The sequence below is a fragment of the Ascaphus truei genome, chromosome 1, assembly GCF_040206685.1.
Source record: "Ascaphus truei isolate aAscTru1 chromosome 1, aAscTru1.hap1, whole genome shotgun sequence".
NCBI lineage: Eukaryota > Metazoa > Chordata > Amphibia > Anura > Ascaphidae > Ascaphus > Ascaphus truei.
Window position 1 is genome coordinate 37,831,299 of NC_134483.1, and position 17,118 is coordinate 37,848,416.

Genomic DNA, 17,118 nt, shown 5'->3' on the forward strand with positions numbered 1-17,118 from the left:
TTACTCTTCATACATGATGCCCAGTTCACATTCCTGGGAAGGATAAGAGTCTAAGTAGACGTAAATTGGCTTTTAAATCATGCAGAGACTGTAAAGAAAATGGAGTGGCTTTGTGGCAAACATTATGCCAACCCTTTATGTTGCTGTCAGCAGTTGATATCTTTTTCTGCACCCTGGGATCCAATACAAGCGTACACAGTAAGCTATTTGTGAAAGGAATTTACAGTGTATATATTATTTTTTTCTTTTTAAGTTATCCAACAATAAGTACACTGGCAGCTTTGTGTAGAAAAAAAATTGAGCTATATTAGCCCTTCAGAATTCTTTACTATACTTTTAGAAAATGGAATTCTACTGTCAAACTGGAGTAGAGTCAATATACTTAAAATTATATTATTGCTTACTGTAATTTGTAATCACAGAATATACTAAATATTCTAAAACTGTCATCATTGTGTAATATTTACTGAATTTTGTTTGAAAGTCAAAGCAATCTTTCTTTGCAGTATTTATACCACATAGCCTCATCCAATGATATCTCACATATCATATTGGAGAAGCTACTTTTTACAGTATGTGATGGCTTTTCAAAGTAACAGAAATGAGTCGACTTGGATACTACATGCAATCTCTGAAAATGGGAATTGTATAATGTATCTTTTCATCCTGGCAGATGTGCATTAAAGGCAGCCTCTTTTGATGAAAATCCTAACAAAATTGCAGATTTGGTATGTCAACCTTTTTATGAAGAGCTGTCATAATCTAATGATATTGTCTCTTTTTTTTTTCTTTGTAGTCGAACACCCTGACAAAATGGCTAATGACCAAGGTACAGTGGCCTCATTCTGTCAACAATTCTCACAAAATCAATGCTACACTCTGGGAGTAATGTCAGTGTTCCCCATGCATTCTGCTGCTCACCTGGTCTGCACACCTGATGAAGCAGACACCAATGTCTCCAACATGCTAATTAATCTTGTTAATGAAGTTCTGCAAGGCTGAGACTGCCTCTGCTTTGATGGCCAAGATGTAAATTTTCTTGAGAGGAAATTGTTTTGTCTCTTTTCTCAAGGACCAATTAAAATGTCAAGCTTCTTTGTATGAAATAAATTTTTCGTCTCTCTCCCTGTGCTTCTGAATAATTCACATTAAGTATAATTAAGCTCAGCATAATTTTCAAGCTGCTCTTGCCCCCTTTTCATGGGTTATAGATTACATTTGCAGATTCTCATTTGGTAAAATGGTAAATCATGTTCAACTTCTAGACAGTGTTTTGGGTTTAAATAAAACATACTGTAGGTGATTCTAAACTTTTGTTTGGCGTTTTATTAGGATTTAAAAAATATAGGCTGTATGCATAATTCGAATAAAATAAGCTCAATCATTATGCTTAAAACCGTGATCTCTTCATCATATCACTTTAAACTGGTGCTCATAAACAGTTGCCTATGTCTGAAAATATTGGGATAAGCTATAAGAAAATGGTGCAGGATTTGACACAAATGCAATAAGATATTTAAAAATGATTTGAGCAAAACTATACTTAACTGTAACTCTTAAAAATTAAGTCTCTCTTGTGATGCATACTGTATGGTTTTTATACATCTGTAATCTAATATGGAATATTTTCTTTGACGAGTAAATCTAGATCGTGGCAGCTAGAGTAGATTAAGCACCGCATGCTGTCACTTTTTCAGATAATAAAGACACTTTCAATGTAGTCAAGAAAATGTCATAAAGAAGCCATCAATAAACAGGGCCAAATAAAATGTGAAGGGAATCAGTATTATTACATGATCTGTGTATTCCATCAGAACTGTCAAACTCTTGCAAAAAAAAAAAAACCCCATTGTAGCCTCGCCCTTTCTGTCACGTTGATGGCAATTGCTTTGAAAAAGCCAAATTTCTTCAATGACTGAATCATTTTGTATCAAAATTATTCTACTTTTTTTCCACAACATCTAATGTTCTATTGAGGCATGAAATCCAGGAGCACCAAGTCATGTATTAATGTGTCACTTACATGTTTATTTACAATTTACCAGCCAACATTTCAATCCAACAAGTGAAGCCCCATTAAACACTAAGTCAAATTGGATGTCTTCACACGATTCAAGAACTCTATTAACATTGTAAGGATAATGGTATGTCAAATATCAACTATGTCTTGGTGGTTAGTGAGCGCTATTAGAGGTAGCACTTGCAATGGGATTTTTGAAGCCATTGATAAAGCCAACCCGCCCCCCCCCCCAAATTTCTAACTGCTTGACATCTTTATAAATATTTAATAGCACAAGCTGCTAATAAATATAATAAGAAGTATGTTAATGCAGTCAACAATATATCTTGTTCCATCCACTTGAATTTGAGTTATTCCATTGTTACCTGTATGCTAACTCCCTTCTGAATAGGAGCCTTTGTTTCAAACCGTACTTATTTAATGAATGAGAAGGGTGTGGAGATTGAATAAACAAATGCTTGCCATTATGAGACGTACAAGTCCAAATTAAAGTGGTACTGTAAATTGTTCTGCCCATTTTCTGTATTAATGACATTTGCTTTTCTTGTCACAGGTCGTCATGGAGATGGCGCCTATTGGCCAGTGGACACTAACTTGATTGACAGAAGCAGTCTCAATGGTAAGCACAACATACTGTATTATAATTATTATTTATGTAAAATGTGTCAATATATTCCATAGCACAGTACAATAGGGTGTTAAGGACCATAAAAAAAATGCAATAGTAACATACATTGGTATAGAAGGTACAGTAAGTAGTAGGGGTCAGCAAATTTTCCACCTAAATACAAATCAGACATGGATTGGCCAGTTTCTTTGGACCCTGGATTTCTGTAGATTAGTCCTAAAAAAGCAGATTGTTGTTTTGTTTTTTTTTACTATCGGTAAAAGTCCGACCGACGGATGGCAAAAATCTGAGCGGATACTTTGGAATCTGTCATTGGATTAAATCTTGTTGGATTTTCGTATTGAATCTGAGTTTGGAGTCTTCAAAAGTTTGGGGGCTAAAAAATTTTGGGACTTTTTAGTACCCAATCTGCAGACGGATTTTGGTGTAAATAGGTAAAACAAGATTCAGACAGGTTTGCCCATCTCTAGTAAGTAGGATCCTGCTCCATGGAACATACAGTCTAAAATAAACGGATAATGAAGACATAAGGTGTAACAGTAAATAGATTTAACATTACCAAATGTAAATTTTTAAATATTTAAAATACCTTTCTAAAGTTCTGTTTACAGCCCTCTATATCATCTTTAGTTTAAGCAGTTGACTACTATCAAAACAAAGCACAATAACTGTGGGGTTTTTAAAGCAACCCAAACAGCTATCAGTATACTTTACAGCTGAAGATATATCTTTCTCTATCTTGAAGATAAGGTGTATCACCTTAGTCAATAAGTCCATGGATCAAATGATTTTGTTCCAGTATTTATTTAGAGACAGATATACAGCACAGAATCACAGCATCACAGCATCATTCTTTACACGGTTTACAGCATAGGTCTCACAGCAAGTTATGAATGGAGAATTAGTCAGCACAAGTTCCAAGTAATTCTGATTATGCACACACTATGCCAGAATTCAGGAAATCTGGACAAGTCCATCTATGTATTTGTTTTTTTCCCATTTACAACTGCCATTTCAATATGTTATATTTCACCAATAATATATTCTCTGATTCTGTTATCCATCCATTATATTTTAACGAGTATGCCCTGTACTTGTACTGTTCTTTGCCTTGTCTGTTTTTGTAACGTGATGTCCTCCATGCTTTCCTGCCTGTCTCCATTTTGGGATGTATGTCTTGCGATTCTTCATTTAGACTCCATTCTTAACTTTTTAGCTGTAGTACAGTACATCTGCATAGTTTTTCTATATCTGTTAATTTTCGTTAACTTAAGTTTATACCAAGCAAATGTATGTGTGTATACAGACATTATGGCGTCTCTCTTGTTCAGGATTTGAAATCCTTCCTATCTTCAATAGCAAAGATCATATATGTGTAGCACATGTACCCCCTCCCCTCCCTTCCCCCCTCTGGGAGATACACGGCTAGTTACTGTCTCTGTGTGGTGCTGAGGCATACCTGTTGGTTCAGGAGAGCTGAGTAGATCTGCGGTGTAGTGGAGATCAGGACAGGATTGTGATATCATCTTGTCGGGTTTCAGTGCCTCCAGCTTCAGAGAACTCTGGAAGTACCAGAGACAGTCTCCATCTGAAGCACTCTAATACATCTCCTCACTAACTCAGTCCAGGCAGGTATATAATAGAACAGGGACTTTATTGCATCACTGCATAGATGTTATAACAGCAGGTACAGGGTCTCAGAAGATTCCAGGCTTCTGGATGATGCATCCTCTTGAATCTGGAGCCTTTAGATCTTACAGGCCAGCCATGATGCCTGGCTGGCCCCTCCCTCCCAGCCGGGAGAGAGGGAACTCACATCCACCTCCTAAGGAGGAGGGGATCAGACTAATTAACTTTTGGCTCTTCCCTTCAGAGGAACCAGAAGGGGCGGGCCCAAGGTCTGTACCTATACCATATAGGCTGTTACCAGGCCATGAGTCACCACTACCTTCTGTCACTCAAAAAGGAGCAGGAATGGTAGTCAAAAGCCTACAGAATAACCTTTTACTGCCCAGACTGCTAGGACTGACGTCACAGGTAGGAGAGACAGGTAGAAGGGACTTACCATGTGAATGCCCTTGGTATGACTGATCCAAACAAAATTCAGTCCCAGCACACCAATATCTAAAAAATATATCAAAATGTATTAAACATTACAATTGAAAATACATTATGGTACTCACTATACAATCACTATGTGATCATATGAGAACATACCTCTGCCTGATAGTAATCACCTCATTCGAACCCTGGAATAGCGCCGCAGACCTTCTTATGGTCCTGGTCTGAATGTTGGTACTGTAGGTAGATGTTGTAATGACATACATGCAACACCTAATGAGATGAAATATTTGCACCATCAAAATATTTACCTTTTTTAGACTAAAGTCTCCAGTATTTGCCAATAAATATTAACTGGCAGCAAAAAATTAAATGTAAAAGAAACAGACCATCAAAGAGTATTGTATGAGCTAGTAGGCATCCCTTCTGACTCTTACAATACTATTTTATAGTCTGGTTTTTTTTTTTCATTTAATTTTTTGTTGCCCTCTGCTCCCTCGTCTCTATTTTACCAATAAACGTGAGAAACTGGAGAAATGTTTCTCATTGAAGGTTGAGTGGAGGACTCAATGTTTTCACTGAATATAATTTTTTTGTGTGTCACTCACATTATCCACCATTGTGTGGGAGTAGTGGTTTAGATATTGATCAAACTATTTCACAATATTTGGTATTTACACTTTATCCACATTGATGATTTCATTTTCCAATTGCATTTGACTGTTTTATAAATTACTGGTTGAGAACGCTACTCCTGTTATCTGCACCCAATCAATATTAGACACATTTAGCAATACAGAATGCACTGTTTTGATGTAATCCTCTAAATGAGTACAGATGCAGCGGCCATTATTTTAACAAATCACACAGTGTACACCTCGCAATACCCATGTCATGGTGCGGGATTTCTTCCAACCTTCCCGCCTTAAGATGCGAGTGCAGGTGAGTGCATAAAATGGCATTTTAGTGTTCTGGTTTTTAAACACCTGAAATTGACACAGTAGCACAGTACTGTACACATTACAATTCAATAATTTCATTGCATATAATTGCACACAATCCATGAAATTCAAACAAAGGAACCGCGATAAACACGTGTGCCTGGGGCGATTGGCCGCGTTCATGCCACATGGAGTACAGCAGCGCGCACAAAAACGGCACTGTGATTTCGTAAAATAATGGCCGCTGCATCTGTGTATGAATAAAGAAAAGGTATTGTTGCAAAAATGTAAAAATTTACCGTAGCACTTAGAAGTATCTCCAAATAGATCAATATATGACACTTAAAAATATAGGTCAAAATAACAAAATAGGAAATGTACAGTATATATTAACAAGATGCATCAGTGTATGTTTGATGCTACCAATTCTATACTCTCATTGTTCTCTTATTATTGAAGGGTTGTATACATCTAGTAACTTAAACTGTAGCTGTAGGTATATTCTTGAAGTCTCTCTTTGCCAGTCTGACATTGACAAGACTTTGCTTTATGGCCTATAACCAAGTATATTGCAGATATCAATGTAAGCAGTGGTGCGAAATAGACTATATGAGAGAAGGGAAGATGCCAGGAGATTAAAAAATACATTTGAAAAAGATAATTGAGAAAAATGAATTATCCCCCTGGCAGCTTCTTACCATGACTAAGTATTAATTATACATAGCGTAGATTCTGAAATTGTAAACCACAAGGAGAGGAAATTATTTCAAAAAGCATGTCATGAAATGTAGTATTTGCCAAGATAAAAAAAATATATGTTTTTCAGTTTCAGACCTGACAGAATACCATTAAACATAGTCTTTAAAGTAGCTTTTTTTTGTTAATCTGCCAGCATGTCTTAAAAGGATAAGATCTTCTTTAATGAAAGTAAATATGGGAAAACATTTTTTTTTATCTTTAGACAGAAATGTTCCAGTGTGTCACAGTTCAATTTGCAAAAGTTGCAATGTGTTAGATATTTTATACATGTATATAAAAAAAGAGTATACATCCACAAAATATTTCATATTACAACTGAAAACCATTCAAATAACTATTCACACATCTGAAACGTCAAATAACTAGTGACTCTATTGGGGTGTCACGGCAAAGACTTGAATAAGACAACTCTTGACTACAAATTAACCAAAAAGTATCAAATATTTGTGAAAATTGCTCTGCCAGACTTTGAGCTCCTTTGTTCAAGTGGCAGTCCTGTTTTGGAAAAGTTGCAAGTCAATTGTCTCCCTGTATCTCCCCTATTAAAAAAAGTACATTGTAAACCTATTTTTGGCAGTGATGCCTTATGCCTATTTTGTTGTGCAAAGGTGCCGCGCAGTTCAAAATTAAATCCTCTAGTTACTGCATTAAACCTGTCCTGAAATTAATATTTTAAAGAAGCTTTGACATCATTTTCCTACTTGTATTAGTCTTCAAATATTATTTTTGTATTCATATTTTCTTGGAGGAATGATACTGTAATAGTTTCAGGTTTTCTTAAACTATTTATTGCATAATTCAGTGTGTTTGCTATTATTAGTATAGCCATGCCTGGCTTGGCTACTAGTCTGCTCTCCCTGATGTGTAAGCCCTGGTAATAGTGCGGGCTGTGTCAGGACCAATCCAAGGATTTCCCCCACAGTAAGCAGCTTCCTTGAGTGACAGGGGAGGAGGCGGGCCAAGACCTGTGTTCTGCCCAATTTTGGGCTCAGATCTTGGACCTTCCCCCTCAGTACTTAAGGGGCTGCACACCTACATTTAGTTAGTTGTCTCTCCCCCTTGAGAGAGACTGGTATCACACAGGGGTGTACCGAGCACTGGCACCAGCAGTCCCCTACCCTCGGGGAGTGGGGGGTGATTACCTTACCTCTGACTCTGTTAGGGAGTCAGGGAAGAGTTGGGACTGCCCTTGGTGCCCTAGGCCAGGGGTGAATGTCCAAGGACCATCCTTGGGTTGAAGACCCATTTGACAGATCCCATTGTATGCTGTGTATGCAGAGGGCGAGAGATAAAGTGTTCCAGTTCAACTATACTCCTGCCTGGTGTGCAATCTACCCGGGGGAGTAGTGTAAGTTCTCCTGCAGGGATTTTCTTCATCTTACTGGAGCCTGCAATAGATGGAGATGCTGATTACCATGAGATAAAGATAAGTCATCTACCCTAGAAGCCTGTCTTGATGTCCCCACTACCATCAGCAGACCACTCCGTATCCTGTGAACCAGCAGGTACCCAGCACTACATACCCTGTAATAGGCAGAACTCCCAGAGGGCAAGGGAAACACTGTTACATTAGGATGGTTCCCACATCTTAGACCCTTATTCAATATAGTATAAAGGTGGTTTATCTGTGGTGGAAAATATTTGAATGACTTAACAGCATATTGAATATGGGCCTAAGTTTGTTTCATTTTATTTCACTGTCAATATATCTGGTTGAGTGAAACAAAACATTAAGTATTAATTGGGGCATATTCTAGTATCTGTGAGTTTGTCCTTGTAACGTTGGGTACCTGCTTGGGTACTCCATGGTTTGACATGGTCATAAGTAGCAGATTAAAACTAGCCAAAAATCTGTATTACAAATTGCATCGTTTAAACCGCATGGTTTAAAAGCCAACCGGCCGTAGTGTACTTGCTTTTGAAGCAGAGTGACCGGAAGGTGGTACTATTTCCATAAAATGAAGTAGGGTTTTTGCGTGGTGTTGGTGGTGGTGGAGGATGAGGAAATGCGGAAGAATATTGAATTAAATCAGATGTTGGGAAACATCAGGTTTATTGGGGGCAGAGGAGGCGAGTGAAGGGGGTACTTGGCCCTTCACTCACCCCATCTACCCCCAATAAACATTACAATATGTACTACCCAGCAATACACAACCCATCCACCCCCTGTGCCCCCACATAAATTTATTTTTTATGCACAGGATTGATACCAGAGGCCGACGGGGGGCCTCGGGTGGTCCCCACGGGTGTTCGGGGGCCTCCAGGTGGTCCCTGCAGGTGTCTTGGGATCCTCGAGTAGTTCCCGCGGGTGTCCGGGGGCCTCCAGGTGGTTTCAGCGGGTGTTTGGGGGTTCTTTTCCCATCTAAACACTTACTCTGTGTATCTTTGGGCACTTTCTCGGGTTTTGGCTCAAATTTCAATTGGATTCAAAAGTTTATTATTCAATAAATTCAATAAAAAAATTTGAACAAACTTTAAAGTCCAAGAAATGTGTATTTTGAACTTACGACCCTTCCCATCTTTAGCGTCCATTGACAAATCTTTTTTTACAGATGTAGGAAGACTTGCTGTCCTCTGTGCTGTCTTGCGGCCCCTGAGAACAGGAGGATTAACTCTTTAGGGTTTCATGCTTCCGAATTGGATCCCGCATCATTAATCCTTTTGGGCCATCTGCAGGGAGAGAAATACAATACTCACTTTCCAGATGAGCTGCGCAGCCATCTGCATCCTTGACCCAGTCTCCCTGCCTGGAGCCTTGTCCCCACAGACCTGGTAAGATGCAGGACTTTAATTCCTTCCCCCTGCATGACGGGGATGCCCTTATATGGGGCTCTACATCATGAGGCGGGAGATGATATGTCCATATTTGGACATCAACATCATCAAGGGGCCTTCTATCTCGCTTATTGATTTAGATGACCAAATATAGCCATATAGCCTCCCCCTTCGTGATGTAGAGCCCCATATAAGGGCATCTATGTCATCCAGGGAAAGAAATGACATCCCTGCATCTTACCAGTGCTGCGGGGACACGGCAGCAGGTGGCTGTGCAGCTCATCTGAAAGGTGAGTGTCGGTATTTCTATTCCATTAAAGTAAAGGAATAACGCTGCAGGGTTTCCATTCAAAAGCATGGACCCCCGCAGTGTTAATCCTTCTGGGCCGCAAAACTTGCTGCCGGCGGAGGGGACACAGGTTTCCAAATTTTTCTCCACGGCCACAAGGACAGTAAGCCTGGCTACATCTGCACTTCATTGTGATTATCCATTTTACTATGTAATTTGCTAACAATACGACTTACCTTTCCCTCTAGTGGAGACTACCAAGCAGATTTAGTACCTGCAATGAGCTGTCAGCACTCCACCCCTACAATTGCTGCCTCCGGAGAGCTGTTATAAAGCAATTCCAAATGAAAGGCTCTCTATTAGCATGATTATGTGCCACATCCCTAAATACGTTGCTATAAAGACAAAATGAAATGCAGTAAAATAATGCGATAATAAACAAAGACAAATGTATTGTGTAATTATGGGAGGGTAGGACCGTGTGGTACATTTCTGCATGAAAGTAATAGCTGCGGTAGCGAAACTGGAACCGCATAATGTCACTCCATGATATTTTACTTCATTTTCCTGGATAAGTCTTTGGGGAAATAAAATATTAATTAAGGATGACCTAGTATTGCAAGACGTGGCAGAAATCCATGTAGATTACAGTAGATAAATTGCATGTGATCATTACCAGCTAGAACTCAGGTATGCTATCAACATCTTTTCTGTGCGGTACCAAACGGAGCTCTAGTGTTGTGCTTTTATTGAGAAGGTGAGAGCAGTCAGGCAGTTGACATACAGCATAAAGCCCTGCTGGAAAATATAAAATGATTCCAACACACAGCAACTGATTAAGATAGATTAATTATTTACTCCCAGCGGAGACACTGCAGCTTATCCTCAACCCAGTAGCATTCTCCTTATTAGTTTGACAGTCAATCAATTTTGTAGACCTGCAAGCCTCTCCCACTCGGGTCAAGATAACATTACAATGGATTACAAACCAGGTCCTAGTTCTGGTGTTTTTAAGTATGTAGCCCCCTTTCCCTATGCCTAGGGGAAATGTGCGGGCAACTACGCATGCTGCTGTACCTATATACTCACAGGAGGCCTAAGACTCTGCTTCTGGGAGCCTGGGGTGAGCTCTATCTTCTTGTGTGCAATATATATATATATATATATATATATATCATATATATCATAACTATATATATATATATATATATATATATATATATATATATATATATATATATATCTGATCTTTACTGTAACAATACTACATGACACAGTATAGTGCAGTGACCCCAACACTTAGTGGTTCTCCCAAAGTACTGAGGGTCCTGTGGCACCAGTAACCCCTGGTGTCCGCCCCAGCAATCCCACCCAAATGTGACGTAGCGCTACCCCCTGTGAATGTTGGTGCACGTTGGGTACCTGCCTGGGTACTCCAGTACCCAGATGCTGCTTGCAGAGGTGTGTTGGAGTAGGTCCCATGCAGCGGGGCCTCCAACAACAATTTCCCTCTCTCCTAAGGGTTTAGCTCCTCCTTGTGGTGTGATCTCCAGCCGGAGGGTCTCACACAATGTCCTAATGTACTGTGGCCGTCTGCCACTGGTGCAGCAATAACAACAATGGGAAATGTCCCTATCTGGGGCCTTCCCTGCAACACAGATCTCACGTGGCTCAGGGCCTGACTGGGGCCTATGGGGCAAAGTCTAGGCCTAGTCCCAGAAGCACTGCTCCCCGGACACTACCTTCTCCTTTCGCTCCTCCGTCAGGACTGACTCGCAGGCTTTCCGCACGCGGAGGATAGCCTGTCCCTTCTGTTGCCAGAATACCATTGGCTGCGACGTTCCATGTGGTCCTCCCACCTGAGGATTCTGGAACATGTAGTCCCACTGCTGCATATGCAGAGCCATTCTAAGATGGCCACTGCACTCCTGACACTGCCCATGCGCGTCTCGCCGCAGTGTGCACGCGCGCCTAATCAACATGGCCGCCCCCACACTCCCGATCACGCAAAGCTTCGGCCAAACAACTGAGCAGTTCCCCCGTATCGAAGGCAGGGTAGGGGACTCGGCTACAAGTACAATGTTTGTTTTGGATAACTTAATGTCACTAGGCTTTTAGCTACAGTATAAACCCACACATTTCAGAGACTTGGCATCCATACGACAAAAAATACAGCTTTAATATCAACAGAATATAATAGTGTATAAGCATACAGTAGATACGTCCATGTGTATGTTTGTACTCATATGCATATCTAAAGGTAATGAGAAATCTTTGGAAATAATGCTGGCGCTTAGTATAATCTTGTTGATGAGCCTGAATGTCATTTCTGAAAATGTTATTTCCTTGGTTGTTTTTGAAATGCAAGTAACAAGGCAGGAGTTTTGCATCAAGTCATCATATGCCTGAGATGGCTCTTTCACCTCATGCAAAACTGAAGGATCTATCAGTGTTTGAAGGAATTCTATTCTTCCTGATAAAATAAAGGGGGGCATTTGAAGTGAGCTTTCTTTTTATCTGTAACTCTAGTTTTATGTGTAAATGTATTATCATCATAAAGGAAAGGCAGAGGTATTTTTCTGGGCAAGGACATTTTGAGAAGTAAAATATTAAGCATCTGTAAGTTTTGACATTAAGAAAATCATACTAAAGATAGGAATAGATTGAATTTGGTGTAGCTCCCAATTTTAATGCCCACGTAACACTGTTTCAGTGGCAACCAATTTCTTTTTTATAAATCTAATCTATTTCTAAATAGAAGATGCCAGCCTGTCATGTTTTAAAAATAATAAGCACTTCAATCAGTTAATTTTTATTACATATGGTATTTATATTCTCTGTATTTTTATGTAAATAGCCCTGACTACTGTATACACACATCACTTTGCAGCATACTTTGCACGTTCCGACATGACAAGGAAGAATAATCTACATTGTATCTAAGGCGTTGGTGTCATAGAAATGTTAACTGTATCTCAAGCCTTGTTTCTTAGGCCGCGCTTATAGTGCGCCTGACGGCAACGGCGACGCAACAGGTGACGTCACCCGTCGCTGTCACTGCTATCGAAAGTTGTAATTCGCTTTGCGGCGACGTCGCTGGCGACCAGGTCATTGATTGGTTCAGAGGCTGTCACATGTGGCGACAGCCTCTGAAATATCAAATTTGACCGGCTTCCAAATTTTGCGTCGCTGTCGTCGCTCTATCATGTCGCGCTTACTATAAGCGCACGCGACGGTGGCAATACATTTGTTTTCGGGCAACGTTGCATTGCCGTCACTATAAGCGCAGCCTTACTCATACTCCTGCCGTAAAACAAAACATATTTGAAAATGGTAGGGCTCCGGCGCAACTGCGCATGACACACTTGAAAAAACTCCCGGATGATCTTCAACAAACTTTATTGCACAGTGTGTGATGTGCAATAAAGTTTGTTGAAGATCATCCGGGAGTTTTTTCAAGTGTGTCATGCGCAGTTGCGCCGGAGCCCTACCATTTCCAGACATTTACAGAAGGCTGCACGCAGGAGCTATTGAGGAGAGCAGGTCCCAGACCGGAGACGAGATATAGGTAAGGGTTTTTATTCCCCCTACTCCGGTTAATTCAGTGGCCACACACAGCTCCCTCTTATTTAGCCCCATTGACCATTTTGACACCATAGGTGTATTACTGACCACTGATGCGCAAGACAGTCTTGCTTTTGGCAAAACATATTTGAACCTGCTTCACTCAAGTGCAGGGGTTGCTCAACATATTGTATCTAGCTCTTGATCCATTCATTCATCTACACGGAAAAAACCCCACTATTGTAAATTTCACATAAGACAATAAAAACAAGCTCTTGCTGATATTTAAACAACTTTTCCATTATTCATGTCAGCTCATCTCTGAACACAATCGTCTCTTCAATATGGAATGAAAGTGCATGGTGCATGTCGCTGTACTCGGTATGCCAAGACCTGCTCTGGTGGATATTTTGCAGAGTTTGCAGTTGGATTTCTGCAGTTTTGTTTGTATGATGTGAGACATGTAGTTAATCCTTTGTATGTGTAACCCATGTTCCCCCACCCTAATGGAGAATCACTGAGATTGCCTGGTGATAGTGCTACCTGTTGGTTCACAGGAAGGCCCTGAGCATCCGCCGGTGTTGTTTGGGGATTAACAGGACAAGCTTTTAGTGCTGGGTGGTTCTTTCTCACTGGTACAGCGCCTCCATTCCTACAGGGCCTATAGGAATAGGTGCAGTCCCCTGTGGAAAACATTCACTCCCTCCCTGAAGAAACTGCAGCCTCAGGCAGAAGTATGTACAGTGGCGTCCGGGCTGACTTTCATGCGGGGGCAGCCGCAGTGCCCCCGCAGTTTAAAAATAGCGCGGGCTGTCTTCGGCCGAAACCGTCCGGTTTTCCCGCGCCTCGGGCGCTTTCAATAGTAAGCGGCATTAGCGCTTATCTATTGAAGCGGCCGCCGCGCGGGAAACTCCGTTTTTAAACGGAGAGCAGACCTGCGGCTAGCCCGCTACGCTCCCGGCCAACTCCCGGCAAGCTTTAGAATGACCTTAGCCGGGACAGTAACAGCAACTTGGTGTTTATTTCTTCACCGCAGTACACAGCAACACATCACAGCATACGCTTTCTCAGCAAGAGAGACTCACTTCCACTGGACCCTACATATCCCAGCAGAAGACCATCTGACAGCTTGCTGCTCTCTTTGTCCCTTGACTCAACCGCCAGGGCTTGAGGCCCCAAAGGTTTACTATCCCTGACTCCCATATTCCCTGGTGGATTATGGGGTAGCTGATCCCACTCGACAACACGCAAGAGAAAGGACCCCTACAGATGCACTCTCCTCCACAATATTGAAAATAAATACATTTTAATTATAACTCAAAAAGAAATCACTTAACTAATATTAAAACCGCAACAGATAATAAGCACCTGTGTATTTCACCATACACGAGGAAAAGATAGTTTTTCTCATATATAGGATCTGAAATGATCTTTTCCTCATGTATAGTGAAATACACAGGCACTTATTATCTGTTGCGGTTTTAATATTAGTTAAGTGATTTCTTTTTGAGTTATAATTAAAATGTATTTATTTTCAATATTGTGGAGGAGAGTGCATCTGTAGGGGTTCTTTCTCTTGCGTGTTGTCAAATGGTCATTTAGCCCTCATAGCACCCCTCCAGTACATGAATTTTGAGCTAAGCAGGGACCCCCCCCCCTTTTTTTTTTGTTATACAGCTGATCCCATTCCTCTGAGGGAGGGGAAGGAAGGTGAAACAGAACCCTGGCTCCACACTTCCAACACTGCACAGAACAGACTACAATTTAGGCTGCATCCCCTTTTAATTCAGGGGAGGGTCCTAGGTCTGAGCCCCTTATAGGGCAGTACCCTGACCTTAGACCCACCCCTCTGTCACTCAAGGGAGTTGTTTACTGCAGCAAGTACGGGCAGATTTAACCCTAACACTGCCTGCGATGATACCAGGATTTACGTGTTAGGCAGAGGAGTAGTAGCCCAGGGGATACCTGGCTACATATGTCCTGTAAGTCTTACATTGTCTCTCCATATATTCATGATTAGGGTGCTTGAGAATTGGGTTGGAGTGATCTTGATTTCTTGTTTGCTTTTTCCCCCCCCTGTGTCCTTCATGAAGTTCTTCATGGACCAAAATGATGTTTGAGATACAGTACGAGAATATCTTTGTATTTTTTCATTTAATAAGTTTATGACTCACACAAATGCTACGTGCTTGAGTAAATGTTTGCTTTCAGGAGCAGTTTGAAAGTGTTTCAAACATTTAGACCAGAGGTGACCAACTCCAGTCCTCAAGGGCCACCAACAGGTATGTTTTTCAGGATATCCTTGCTTCAGCACAAGTGGATCAATCAGTGGCTCAGTCTTCATCTTCGACTGAGCCACTGATTGAGTCACCAGTGCTGAAGCAGGGATATCCTGAAAACCTGACCTTTTGGTGAACCTTGAGGACTGAAGTTGGCCACCCTTCCTAATTTAGACCGTAAGAATACAGAAATAAAATGGTGGTTATGTGGTGCATAGTACACTGTATGCATGTTATTAAACTCAAGGTAAATTATTAGCATTCTAACTCAGAAAACGTATATTGTAGATGCAACACTTTAACATGGTCTGATGTGTTCTTCAGAAAACATTATCTTACTGGTTCATCTCATAACACTGTAAAGGTTGCATTATCTCATTGAGTTATATTTAGTAGGTTGTGTGGATCAATAGATTAGTAGATTGACTGCATTGGTGTTTGCTCAGTATGTGAAAATTAAAGGAGAAACTAAAAACAAGATGAAGTTAAATATTTTGCTTTGATTTTTTGAATTCCACATTTTGCACGGACTAGAAAAGTATGCATTAAAGCAGCGGTGCGCAAACTGGGGGGGGGGGCGCCAGATTGTTTAGGGGGGGGCGCAGGCGGTGGGCGACGGAACCTGGTGTCTGTGGGCCGGCAGACGCCAAAACATACTGTGCGTGGGCGAGCGCATGGGCAGGCGGGCGCACGGATAGGCAGGGGGACGGGTGGACGGGCAGTCCTGGTGGGAAACATCATGGTGAGTGCGGGGGCTGCGGAGGTACGGCGGCTGAAGAGAAATGGCTCCAAAGAGGCCAGGGGAGGAGCACACCCCAGCGCAGTGACATCAAACGCGCTGCAGGTCTGGCCGGCACCGCAGAGTGATTAATGTTCCAGCTGCAGCTGAACGCTTTGCTGTGCCTGCTGCTGCTGCTGGGGGAGAGTGGAGGGAAGTTCTGGCGGGGAGGAGGTGGTTCCCCTTTCAGACCAATGAACTGCACACCCACTGGTAGCAGGGCCTTCCAGCACCTGGAGGACCTGGACCAGGCCCCCGCCTCATAATCACCTATCCCCAGGGAGCTCCAGCAGGACCAAGAGGAGATCAACTGAGCCCCCCCCCCCCACACTCCCCAGCAGCTAAACGGAGGGATGAAGGTCAGGCAGAGATAGCAGAATTGAGGGGCTTGGGAGGAGGATGAGTTTTGAGGGGGCTGAGGGTTATTCTTTGGGTCAGGGGGGATCACTTTGGAGTATTGATCAGCAGGGGAGATCCATCAGTACCCCCCTTGAGTTTGGTTATGGGGACTCCTGATCCCAGGGCAACATTTAAAACGGAAATAAATAAATAATACATAATACAGGTAGGTAGGAGTGGATGACACTGGGGAAAACAAATGGGAGAAGGAAAAAAGGGAGGGGAAGGGGAAAAAAAGGAGGGGGGGAGAGGGAAGGGAGGTAGCAAAGAGGTGGATTAATGCCCCCTCAAATGGATTGCCTTTGTGCACCAGAAAAAAACATATTACCAGATGCCAGCAAACAATAAAATAAACAGTGATCCAATACTAGTATACTGCCTGTGCGCAGGCCTGCAGCCCAAGCGATTTGTGAACTTGGCTGCAGGAGATTGTAGACTTATGCAGACGCGTCACAAAGCTCGTCACAAAGCTGGTTCGCCCTCATTGGCTGAACTAGCTCACGTGCGCTGACGTCATGTGATTTTGATTACATCAGGCAGGGGGGCCCAAGAAATTGCATGGATGAAAAGGGGGGCTCGGCATAAAAAGTTTGCGCACCGCTTCATTAAAGCACAAACATATTTC

At 41.7% G+C, this 17,118-nt stretch overlaps 1 protein-coding gene across 1 annotated transcript in view; it reads left to right on the plus strand.

Moving 5' to 3' along the window:
• Positions 1-17,118, plus strand: part of DCC (DCC netrin 1 receptor) — an 837,937-nt gene that overhangs the window by 778,785 nt on the left and 42,034 nt on the right. Inside the window, exons 21-22 of the mRNA XM_075586416.1 lie at positions 797-829; positions 2,574-2,639. Of these exons, the coding sequence (XP_075442531.1) occupies positions 797-829; positions 2,574-2,639 (99 nt within the window). The remainder of the gene's footprint in view (positions 1-796; positions 830-2,573; positions 2,640-17,118) is intronic.